This window comes from Bidens hawaiensis, unplaced genomic scaffold (assembly GCF_021521415.1).
Source record: "Bidens hawaiensis isolate Kalapana, Puna unplaced genomic scaffold, B.hawaiensis_p1.1 tig00030891_1, whole genome shotgun sequence".
Lineage (NCBI taxonomy): Eukaryota > Viridiplantae > Streptophyta > Magnoliopsida > Asterales > Asteraceae > Bidens > Bidens hawaiensis.
The window spans coordinates 77,970-91,581 of NW_027505198.1; the positions used below are offsets into that span (position 1 = coordinate 77,970).

The 13,612-nt window shown below is 34.9% G+C and overlaps 1 protein-coding gene across 1 annotated transcript; it reads left to right on the forward strand.

Moving 5' to 3' along the window:
* Positions 1-3,870: 3,870 nt before the first annotated feature.
* LOC143611377 (putative germin-like protein 2-3) lies at positions 3,871-4,605 on the forward strand. Its single transcript, XM_077085587.1, has one exon. It carries the CDS (start codon positions 3,890-3,892, stop codon positions 4,346-4,348), a length of 459 nt encoding a protein of 152 aa, XP_076941702.1. The 5' UTR covers positions 3,871-3,889; the 3' UTR covers positions 4,349-4,605.
* Positions 4,606-13,612: the final 9,007 nt, after the last annotated feature.

A 13,612-nucleotide genomic window follows, 5' to 3' on the forward strand; every position in this document is an offset into this window, starting at 1 on the left:
CTTGTTCGTGACTAATTTTGCCATAAGGGGAAAGAAGAAAGATGTGGGTGGGTGCTAATTGCTAAAGAACAAATCAGTTGGTTCTATCAAAACATAGACTTGTACAACTTATGTTTTAAGTTTCTAATAATTATCATAATTTGTAGTTTTATTTTGTTTTTTTTTTCATTATTAATTTATAAGGAATAGACTTATTTTTTTTATAATTATTTAAACTTAATTGGTTATGGAAAATAAAAAAAATTAGTTGATAATAATATGGAAAATGTAAAGATGATTGGAGGATGAATGTATTGTTTGAGAGAAGTTATAAATGTCTTATCATTTCTTAAGTGGTTAAAACACTTGACAGTTTTCACTCTGTGAAAGTAAGAACATGTTATCATAAAAACATACAGACTCACTAAGACACTCCTAATCGTTACAAGGTAAATTGTTATTCTTCTAAAAAAAAAACAGGCTATCTATGATTTTTAACTGACGAGGTACCCTTGTCAATGGCCATTTTACCTAGGCCCGAGGCTATGCTCGGATGAATAAAGAAGGCAGAAAGATAAGGGCACGACTCGACTCGTATAGAATTGGTCGAGCATCCGGGCCCATCACTCAAGCACAATGAACCATCAACAATGTTAACAAAACGATCCATTCTCGGCCCATCTTTTGTTTCTTAGGCCCAAAAACGATCCAATTTTCTTTATAAAAAGAAAACATCGGGTCCTACTCTACCCAAAATCATTAACCCTAAACTTCTTTTTTGTTAGTGTCTTCAATGCCCACTAGCGCTGTGTGCCGCCGCCAACCCTAGCTAGTAATGTTTGGTTGCCGATGTAAGATGAAATCAAGCAATGTCATTTAAGGGTAAATCATTATTTAATTCTTGTTTTGTAACTTCTATTTATTTCCATCTAGTTATGAGTTGTGTTTTGATTGTATAACAAACTTTCCTTTGTTATGAATGGATAATAATTACTAACAACTGATGATTTCATTATGAAGGAACCGAACATTTCATAACATGTTGATTGCTCATAAAGTGTGACAAGCATCTAGTGCCCTTAAACGCACGACTAGGACTAGTGCTACACGCTTCACAAATTAATTCAGCCTCAGGACCCTCCTCTTGGCTTTCCATGAACTACTGTCACCCATCATACACTATATTCTCTTTCACAAATCAGGGGGTTTGTAGCAATCGATCGTCACTCGTGCATTTTAGCAAAATGGGCTGAGAAGCTAACCACACCGACGATTACGTATTGGAAGCGACATCTCTGACCGGCGGATGATCATCCTTCTTTATCTCTATTTTCATAAACCAGTAGTTCTACGTGATTATTTGTTGCAATGTTGTAATGGTTGTGTTGAACGATCTTAGTTTGGTTTGTATAGAGTTTTTAATGTTTTCAATAAATGCACATACAAATCATATTACACACTTATATAGTTACTTTAGTCCGGGAGGCACTTGTTACTACGCCAAGCATGAGAAGAGATCTTAACAACTAAACCATTTAATCAACATTCAATATTAGCAATGAAATACTTGCAATTAAATATAATATTTAAGGTACGAATTAATTAGCTAAGGGTATTATGGATATTTATTTTTTCCCTGTGCTTTAGTATCTCCCCTCTTATTTAAATGGAACAAAATGGCTAACAATGTTAGTTATTTTCTCGGTTTTAGCATTGATTATTAGGGGTGTTCTTCGGGTTCGTTTTTTGGGTCGGGTTATTCAGGCTTCAAAGTTTTAAATCGTGACCCGAAACCCAACCCAAATCTCTCATGGGTTTTTCGGGTTCGGGTAAAACGGGTTCGGGTTTTTTCGGGTTGGGTTAATCGGGTTTCAAGTATCTTAGAAAACCCAAAACCAAATTTAAAAAAAAAAAACTATAATACTAAAATTAAAACAACATATTCTTCTTTGCTTATAACACATATAATCAAATAATAAAGTAAACTGACTTGATAAAACAATTTAAAAGAAGAGTAAAACTAACTCGAACTATAATCGTATTCAATCGGGCGTGATTTGGTTGTTCGATTACGGTTGGTATAAGTAATAAATGAAATTCATAAATTAATAATAAGCAATCGATCCATAATAGTTAGAATGACAACAGCCGATTAGAACCAGATTCTGATAACTTTAGTGACTAAGACTTAGCCTATTATACATAAACATATATTTAATTTCAAAACTAAAAGTATATTCGGGTCGGGTTGACCCAAATCTTCTAAATCAAACCCGAGAACCAACCCGAATTACTTCGGTTCGGGTTTAGGTTAGTCTTTTCTCGGGTTCGGGTTCTTCGAGTCGGGTTAGTTCGGGTTCGAATACGTGTTTTTTCAAGTAGGATTTCGGGTAAAAGTGATAGCCCTATTGATTATGTGATCAAAATAAACTAGTGTGCAATGGTTTAGTTAATTTTTTTGTTTTCCTTATGTTGCTTGGTCTAAATAAAGCATGTATTGTTTCCTATGCTTTATTTTGTTTTCTGTTATTTTTAATTTTATGGTATCATTTGTAGTTGTTACTTCAACTCAATTCATAAACACCTACATACTATGATAAAATTCAAGACACAATTAGTTACGACATACTACTTTTACATGATTTTACATTTTGAAACATATATCCAAATAATATCCCATTCACCTAAAATCCATTTTAAAACACATTTTAACTCGTTGAAAAAACAAATATATTGCAAAGTCGGCCCGTGTATAATTAACTACATACAAGCCTTAATACCGGTCCGGGTCGGGGTGTAAGACCCGTTTTCTATTGGACCGGCCGGTCTGTGCGGGCGCCGGTTTGACCGGACCCGGTGATCGGACCGGCCGATTTGTTTTTTAGTGAAATTGATAATATGCAGCGACCTCACCACCGGCGCCCCACCCACCTGCGACCTCACCACCGCCGCCCCACCCACCTGCGACCTCATCACCGCCGCCCCAAATTGATATTAATCCAGAAGGCAACAAAAAAAAGCTTTGAACTGTGCGTCGTCTCCAGTTTTGTAATCGACTATGAATGAAGCCAATCAATTACTGGATTGGATCTATCGATTGGAACCCCGGACACTTGATTTACTAAGAGGAAGATGGGAATTGAAGAAGAAGAAGAACACCACTCTGTTTTCTACTTTTCTCATGCCTCTGCCGACTTCGCCGCTTTTATTACATAGGCTTTGATGAATGGGCTTTGGCTGGGCTATGTTGCTCGATTAACAAAGTTCAATTAAATGAAAATTGGTGATTATTTTATATAATATATATATATATTTAAATTATTTATGACGTCATCCGGGTCAAACACCGGTCCGCCCTCCCGGGTCGGTCCGACCTTTGACCCGGTAAGACGTCCGGGCCAGGTCTGAAAATATTGCCCGGGGTTTTGTAAAACTCGAGCGTTGTCAGTCCCGAAGATACGCCGGTGAGTCGACATTAATTTGGTCGGTCTTGGTTACGTTCTTTATGGTCCTTGAACTAAAAAAAATGTCCGTAAATCACGCACGTTGTCTGTTTCGGACGTTGTGCTGGTGAGTCAGGCGCCGCCAAACGGACCAATTATAGTCCAGCGGCGCCAAACTCTTCTTTTATTATATATAATAATTGATATAAAGAAACGAAACGAATCATCACGGTCCATGAACTGTTTCTAAATTAGGCTTGAAAAATGGTTGAGCATGATATCTACTGAGGATGTAATTGATGACCCGGACCGCAAAATTATTATATAGTCATATGCAATAAACTTTCAGTCTGTAAAATTTCTGACCCTTGGCATGATTTGCTTATGTGGTATTCGTGAATGGTGTGGTTTGCAAATATGTGAAGCTTGTGGTAGCAGATGATTTTCTCTATAAAGGGCTAAATATAATGGGCAATACGTCGAATGACGTGGGGTCTAATGTGACTGCAGTGACTGTAGCAGAGTTACCAGGACTCAACACTTTGGGTATTTCCTTGGTTCGTATTGACTATGCTTCAAGGGGTATTAACGCTCCCCACACGCACCCTCGTGCCACTGAAATCTTGACCGTCATTGAAGGCAGTCTTCTTGTCGGGTTTGTCACATCTAACCTTGAAAACCGCCTGATTACGAAAGTACTTGAGAAGGGTGATGTGTTCGTGTTCCCACAAGGTCTAATTCACTTCCAAAAAAACATAGGATATGGGTATGCTCTTGCTATTGCGGGTTTGAGTAGTCAAAATCCGGGTGTCATTACTATTGCAAATGTTGTGTTTGGATCGGACCCTGATATTGCTGAGGATGTTCTTGCAAAGGCCTTTCAAGTTGACGTTAAGGTGATTGAACAGATTCAATCAAAATTTTGAACTATTTATATATGTGATGATCACAACATGTGATTTTACTTGTATTTTTGAATGCGATAACGTTGTTTCGTTTACTCTTGTTATATTTATAAGTGAATGATGACTACTGTTTTATTGTGATTTTATGGTTGCGATTCGGCCAATAAAACATTGATGGAATTGCTTGATGGTGCTAGGATTCAGAACAAGAAGAAAAATGTTAATATTACCCATAGCTAATTAATTCATATATTAAATATTATGTTTAGTTATAAAATTTTTATTGTTGTTTTTGATAACTAATTAAATATCTAATGGTTGAAATCTCATCTCGCATTAACCTAACGCTGCGTGGGTAATATGAACAATTACACGTATTATATAAATTATAAACGACTTATCATATTATGAGATATGTAATACGAGCAACTGTTCATATTATATAGCAATTACATATGTATTATGAACAATTGTTTAATTTACATGTACGTAAGTGTTCATATTACATATGTACTTTGTTTATACTACAATTCTACATATATGTAATTTTGTGAAGATGTATGTGTGTAATATGATTTGTATGGTTACTCTAGTAATTAATGCACATTTACTTTGAAAACATTAAAAACTCTATATGAACCAAACTAAGTTCGTTCAGGACAACCATTAAAACATTGCAACAAATAATTGCGTAGAACTACCGTGTTATGAAAACGGAGATAAAGAAGACAGCGTCGATAATGAAGGATTGCCTTCTGATTCGATTACTTTATCATCCGACGTTGAATGCTATTTACTCAAGGGATATTTTGGGAAGTGATATTACAATTGCTCTGCGCATTCCAAAATTACATATAAAGATTCAAAGGGTATTTTGGGATGTTCGCCAAAAGTTTGGTAAATTGAATTTGTTATCCAAAATTGTGAATTGATAGTCAAAAGTGGATTTTGTACATTTCAAAGTCAATATTGACTTTTGTAAACAAAGTGCAGATCAATTTCAAAAGTTCTAATGGCATTATCAGATGTTGAGATTTCAGATTGATCAAGCTGCATATATACACTAAGGTCATAAGGGCGGAATCGATAATTGTTTGATACATCGGATCAATGGCAGGTTAGGGTAGTTTGAGTATTAAGAGTCAAATTTGCAGGTCCAAGATTCACAATTTGACTTGAAAAGGTCAAATGTGGAAATGAATTGCCGGTTACGGAGCAAGTAAAGGTCAAAGTAAACGAGTCAACTATTTTATATGCATCTAATCTTATATGTAGAAACCTTAATCTATTGTAACTAGTGTATTACACAAGATATATTATTAGGCAGGCTACACGCACATATGTTAACTATGAATGATGTGCATTAAAATTAATTAAAATGATCATCAATCCAATAAATTCACTTGAGTTCAATTAACTAGTAAAAATATGTCTCACATTTTATGTATAAATAATAATATAGGGTGTGCGTCTGTCTATCTCTCAGCCCACTCTGTATGCATATTCAAAAAAGTTGCAACTAGTATTGTGTTTAAACTTTTGAAATGAGGTCTTGATCAGATTCTTCTGACAAAAGAAACTGATATATGAAGGTGTCACAATAGACGTGCATCATAGATCTAAGTAAAGGGTTTCTATATGAGAGCGGGTGCCGTAAATGCGAAAAGAAACTATTGTTTGGACTGGATATGGTTGACATAAAATATCATGTGCACGGTGGCATAAAATTCGGATTTTGTTTTTCGGTTTCAAGGGTACAAAGGGGGTGATTAGAAACTATTAAATGAGCCGGGCTTGTAAAACTCAAACCAAGTCGAGCATAAACAGGCTTGGGCCTAAAAATAAGTCGGCCCGCGAGCCAAAATGCGCATCTTGTTTACATAAAGAAACAATTATTATTGTTGAAGTTGTTGTTGTTGTTGTTGTTGTTGTTGTTATTGTTATTATTATAAACGTGTATGAATTGATTAATGAATAATAAACAAGATAATCCTGAGTTTGAAAAGAAGTACTCACGATCGAAAGGGTTGAGACTAATCTCTAATGATTTATAAGAAGGTATGTGATAAACCGCAACAAAATATTAAAACTGATTCAAAAGTAAAAAGATGTTAATATATTACCTAACTAGTTTTTATCCCTCATATTACAGGAGTTGTTTTATATTATTTGTTTCTAATATTTATTTATTTTTAGAATTTTTATTTTTTTATTGTATGAAAGTTAATAATATACTTATGGTTTGATGATAAATTGTTTAACAAATAAATGAGATGTTATAACCCGATTTAAAAACTATATGGGTTTGATGAGACACAAGACCCGTTTATTTATTTTACTATAAAATTGGTTTTTTAATTATAAATAATATATATCTTATATTAAATAAATCAGATATTAATTTTTTGTATATCTCTACTTTATTGGATATTTAAATCAGATATTTAGTGAGATTGGTTTTTAATTTAATTACCATTGAAAGATGATCATCAAAGCCCCCAAGAAACTGATCAAAACCTCCGAGAATAACCACATCAACAAGATATTAAAATTGACTCAAAGTAATTTTTTTAGCAATTATACTCTAACGAGTGTTTTACCCGGTGTGTTGCGCCGGTAAATCGGTAAAAACCCGGTGGTGATGAACCATAACGATGTCAGTCACGAGCGCTAAGGCGGCAAATCGACGCAATGTCATTGGTTTCGGTTACAAGTTTCTATGCATGATGTGCAAGAGTGCTTAGGTGTTGTTTTTTTGTTTGTTTATGGTACAGAAATCTAATGGGGTAAAGTTTGGACCACACCTTTATCTTTATTTATTATTTTGTTAAAACTTTTCAGTGAGTGGTCCACATCAAACTTTTCAAAAGAAAGAGAGTACTTAAGGCCTAGTAATAAACAAATAAGGATATAAAAATAAGTATGTATGAATAAATGTTTGCATTGGGAATATAAACTTCGATTTTACATATATTACAAAGCTTCTGCATTAAAGTAAACTTTGCATATCGAAACCTCACACTAACTATTATCTTGGAAATCTATAGATGCCATAACGTTGTCAATCAGAAATTGAGATTTCAGATTGATCAAGCAGCGTATATACACTAAGGTCACAAGGGCGGATCGATAATTGTTTGATACATCGGATCCATTGCAGGTTAGGGTAGTTTGAGTATTAAGAGTCAAATTTGCAGTCCAAGATTCACAGTTTGACTTAAAAAGTCAAATATTGAAATGAATTGCCGCTTACGAAGCGAGTAAAGGTAAAAGTAAACAAGTCAACTATTTTATATTCATCTAATCATATATGTAGAAACCTTAATCTTTTGTAACTAGTGTATTGCACAAGATATATTATTAGGCAGGCTACACGCACATATGTTAACTATGAATGATGTGTATTAAAATTAATTAAAATGATCATCAATCCAATAAATTCACTTGAGTTCAATTAACTGGTAAAAATAAGTCTCACATTTTATTTATAAATAGTAATATAGGGTGCGCGTCATCCCTATCTCTCAGCCCACTTTGTATGCATATTCAAAAAAAAGTTGCAACTAGTATTGTGTTTGAACTTCTAAAATGAGGTCTTGATCAGATTCTTCTGACAAAGAAACTGATATATGAAGGTGTCACAATTGGCGTGCATCATAGATCTAAGTAAAGGGTTTCTATATGAGAGCGGGTGCCGTAAATGCGAAAAGAAACTACTGTTTGGACTGGATATGGTTCGCATAAAATATCATGTACACAGTGGCATAAAATTCAGATTTTCTTGGGTACAAAGGGGGTGATTCGACACTATTAAATGAGCCGGGCTTGTAAAACTCAAACCAAGCCGAATATAAACAGGCTTGGGCCTAAAATAAGTGGGCCCGTGAGCCAAAATGCGCCTATTGTTTACATAAACAAACAATTATTATTATTGTTGATGTTGTTGTTGTTATTATTATTATTATTATAAACGTGTATGAATTGATTAATGAATAATAAACAAGATAATCCTGAGTTTGAAAAGAAGTACTCACGATCGAAAGGGTAGAGACTAATCTTTAATGATATATAAGAAGGTATGTGATAAACCGCAACAACAAAATATTAAAACTGATTCAAAAGTAAAAAGATGTTAAAATATTACCTAATAGTTATCACCATTTAATGATGATCATCAAAGCCCCCAAGAAACTGATCAAAACCTCCAAGAAATTCATCAAAACCTTCGAGAATAACCACATCAACAAGATATTAAAACTGACTCGAAAGTAAATTTTTTTAGCAATTATACTCTAACGAGTGTTTTACCCGGAACGTTGCGCCGGTAAGTCGGTAAAAACCCAGTCGTGATAAACCATAACGTTGTCAGTCACGAGCGTTAAAGCGGCAAATCGACGCAATGTCATTGGTTTCGGTTACAAGTTTCTATGCATGATGTGCAAGAGTGCTTAGGTGTTGTTTTTTTTGTTTGTTTATGGTACGGAAATCTAATGAGGTAAAGTTTGGACCACACCTTTATCTTTATTTGTTATTTTGTTAAAACTTTTTAGTGAGTGATCCACATCAAACTTTTTAAATGAAAGAGAGTACTTGAGGTATAGTGATAAACAAATAAGGATATAAAAATAAGTATGTATGAATATATGTTCGCATGGGGAATATAAACTTCGATTTTACATATATTACAAAGTTTATGCATTAAAGTAAACTTTGCATATCGAAACCTAATGCTAACTATTATCTTGGAAATCTATAGATGCCATAAGCGTTGCAGAGGTAAATCGACGCAATGTCAGCGGTTTCAGTTACTTGAATTTGACGCGAATTCGAACATTATTGGTTACGTTCGTTACAATATAGACACTGTTGGTAAAGCATGAACAATAAAACCCAAAAAACTTAATTCGTCAAATAACATATAAATCAATTAAATCATTCAACATTTATCTAGTCGGTAAACCCGTGCGGTGGTAAAAGTCAAGTGTTATCGATCCCAGGCATTGAGACAGTAACTCGACACGAGTTCGGACGTCGTTTTCGGTTACTAATTTGGTTACAGTTCCGGATCTAAAAACGGGAAAAAAGGTATAAAATTTGAGGCGGACCAATGGGGTGATGTCGATTGGTAAAACTGGGCGTTGATAAAACTCGTGTGTTGTCAATTGCGGACTTTGAGGTTGTGAGTCTAGACACATCAGTTGATTTACGTTATGTTCGTTACGGTACTAGAAAAAAAATTATAATGCCAAGAACCAATTTGGTGCCGCCAAATGGCCCAATCAGCACTTAGTGGCACCAAACTTGTTAAATGTTATATATTATGATATACTAGCACCATTTAATGATCATCAAAGCATGTTTCATAAAAAACCCCAAAGAAATTCATCAAGAAATGAAACAAAACTCGTCAAAATAAACTCATCGAAACCTTGAATAAATTGGTTGTAAAAAAAGGCGAGAATAACCACAACAACAAAAAGCCTGTAAACTTGCATTCTTTTTGCCAAAACCTGCCGTTGCTTCTTCTTCTTTCTCTTATTTCATTTTTTTCTTTTTAAGTACCACGGCGCTGCTCCTCCCCGTCTTTGGTTGTTGACTACTGTTGCGATTGTTGTTGGTTATTCAAGTACTCTTCAAGCTTCGTTTCCACTCTTCCCAAAAGAAGGCGGGTTGAAGTTACATAGCGGTTAAGTCTCTCGATCACGAACTCAACCAAGACCCCCGTGTTAAGCGGCGGCTATTTGAACACCGTAGGATTCGACTGTCCGCACTTTTAACTTTTCTCTTAGCAGGGGACGAACCAGAAATGGTTTGATTATGTTCTTCTTGTCGCGGCTTTGTGCGGACATCCATTCGTTAAGAAGATCATTAACAAGTTGTTGGTTTTCATAACAGATGGTCCGCTCTTGTTCAATTCTCGCCAAGAACAGGAAAGTCGATTCAATGTGTCTTCGACATGCCTCAACCAACCAATATGAACGAATCGACATTTTGGATAAACATTTTTGAAATTCATCATGTATCTTACCGAATCGACAGTCGATTCACTTTTCTGTTTCAATCATTTCCTTCAACCAAGTTCATTACTTTTTGATTTCTTATGACTCGATTTAATATCATACCAAGTTTCATGTCATACCGACTTCATTTACTCATCCTTTTCACGGATCGAACCTTACCCATTTAATCGAAACGAACCGTCTAACACATTTATAATCAAGTTCGTTACTTTATCATTAATCAAGATCGAATCTATCATCCTACTAAGTTTCATGAAAATCTGTACACGAAAAGTAACATGTTTTTAATAAAACAGTACCTCTGAGGTTTATGCTTGACAACAATCGAATAGCCCAAAACTATATCAACGAGCTCCGATTTAGCTGGTTCAAGCGGCCACAGAACCGTCTCGCCAAGATCTACGAAACCCTATACTCGCCGTCGCTGAAAACCACCGCTACAGTCACCGGAAATCCCGAACAGTCACCAGAATCATCATTCTCTCATTGTTACGGTTTTCTTGATAAAAACAAACTTCCCGATCTGACTAGTAAGAATCTTCGTTTATATTCCATGAACACTCTATTAACATCCGAGGTCGATCTGGCGGTTAGATCTTCAGGAATCGTCGGGTCTTTGCGGGTTACTCACTCAACAAGGGATTTGCGTTGGTATGAGGTTAGAGGTGAAGATCTTGATATGCTTCTTGTTAGTTAACTATTAAGGAGCTCAAATTTCCTTCTTAAGCTTCTAGATCTAAGGATTTTAGATGAATGGTGGAGTGTGTGTGTGTTTTGAGTGTGTGGAGGCAAAGATGAAAATGTGAGATTTAGGGTTTATAGAGAATTTAAGGAGTTTAAATACTCCAAGCCCATGGTCCTTAGACCCATGACACCCTTAGTCAATATCTTTCTAAGTCCTTCTTTTATATCTAAGCATACCACCAAACTCATTAATTATTTAAAATTTAAACAACAACAACAACAATAATAATAATAATAATAATAAATCCTTTATAATTATTTCACAAAATTTCGAATGTTACAAGATGTTAAAATATTACCTACTAGTTACCACCATATAATGATGATCATCAAAGCCCCAAAGAAGAAACTGATCAAAACCTCCAAGAAATTCATCAAAACCTCTGAGAATAATCGTAGCAACAAAATATTAAAATTGACTAAAAGGTAAAAAAGATTTAGCTATTATACTATACTAGCACCATTTAATGATCATCAAAGAATATCTCATCAAAACCCCCCCAAAAAAATACATCAAAACCCATCAAGAAATGAATTAAAATACGTCAAAAGAAACTCATTGAAACCTTGAAGAAATTGGTTGTAAAGAAAGGTGATGAGCAGAATAATCGCAGCAACAAAAAACCCGTAAACTTGCATTCTTTTTGCCAAAACATGTTGTTGCTTTATCTTCTTGTTCTTCTTTCTCTTATTTGGTTTTTTCTTTTTAATACCGCGGTCCTGCTCCTCCTCGTCTTCGGTTGTTGACTATTGTTGTCGGTTATTCAAGTACTCTTCAAGTTTCGCTTCTACTCTTCCCAAAAGAAGGCATGTTGAAGTTACATAGCGGTTAAGTCTCTCGATCACGAACTCAGCCGAGACCCCGTGTTCAGTGGCGGAAATTTGAACACCGTAGGGTTCGGCCGTCTACACTATTAACTTTTTTGTTTGCAGGGGATGAACCAGTAAGGGTTTGATTTCGTTCTTCATGACGCTCCTTTGTGCGTAGATCCATTCGTTAGGATCATCATTAACAAGTTTTCGGTTTTCATAATATACGACCCGCTCTTGTTCAATTCTTGCCAAAAACAGGGAAGTCGATTCAATGTGTCTCCGACATGCCTCCACCAACCAATTTGAACGAATCAACAGTTTGGATAAACATTTATGAACTTAATTATGTACCTTATCGTTCTCAAGCTTGCTTGAGCGACACATGACTTTCTTGAACTGGCCTTCTCTTTACTTCCTTTCACTTAGTCACATTCTATGCACGAGTCTAAGCATATAGGATGCTTATTTCTCTTGAACTTATGCTCATATACCAACTTGTAAGGCCCCAAACCCAGGTTCCCTACTTGAACGTTGGATTTACTCATAAACACAGTTTTAAATATTAGAGTGATTTAAAACTTTTCGAGGAAAATAACTTCACCCAATCATTACATAAGTCTTAAATTGAACAAATATTTAAACATATCTTTTAAGTTCTAATATCACAAAATATCATAAGTCCAAATCGCAATCGCATTATTGTTCATTGCGATTGCGATCGTGGTCAATTGCTCACTCAAAAACGGGATTTGGTTGTAATGAGGTTAGAGGTGAAGATCTTGATATGTTTCTTGTTAGTTAGCTATTAAGGAGCTCAAATATCCTCTTAAGCTTCTAGATCTAGGGATTTTAGATGAAGGGTGGAGTGTGTGTTTTGAGTGTGTGGAGTCAAAGATGGAAATGTGAGATTTAGGGTTATGGAGGGTATAATGAGTTTAAATACTCCAAGCTCATGGACCTTAAGCCCTAACACCCTTAGTCCATAACTTCTTAGTCCATCTTTTTTATCTAAGCATACCACCCAACTCATTATTTATTTTCCTTTCTATTTAGAAGTTCATCTCTTTTTTATAGTTGAAGCTAATACATGACAAATGAAAATTTTATTTTTGTATTTTAAAAAAACTAACTAAAATGCAAACGTGTTTAAAACACGACATGAAAGTAACTTGATTGGGATATTGAAAATCATTTTGTGAACATACAACACACTCGCATTTCAGTATGGACATTTAGTCTATTACTATTTTCTTACAATAGTAATGTTCATATATTGTCCTCTATTTGAAAAAAAAGAGCGCCTTAATTAATATAACACAAAAAAAATTAATCTTTTAATTGCTTCAACCGAAAACAATTGTATGTATTCAAGTTATTGAATTAATCTTTATTTCAAGAAAAATGAAATGTACTCTTTTTGGAACGATGACTTTCTTATGTGTTAGGCTACCGCACTCTTCAAATTTGGAGAACCATGTTACCCCACTCTAGCCAGACTATTTTGTCTTAACCGGACTCATACTAACTTTGGAGTTTTACTAGGACGTTCTATCGAGAAACTATACCGTCAATCAGCCAGATGCCAGTTGACATGACCATGATATAATATTACACACGCCATTGTGATTAATATATATACTCCATGTTTAGATACACACCTTTTGAAGAAACACTAAGTGAACCTGATAAGATCAATTAATCCACAATG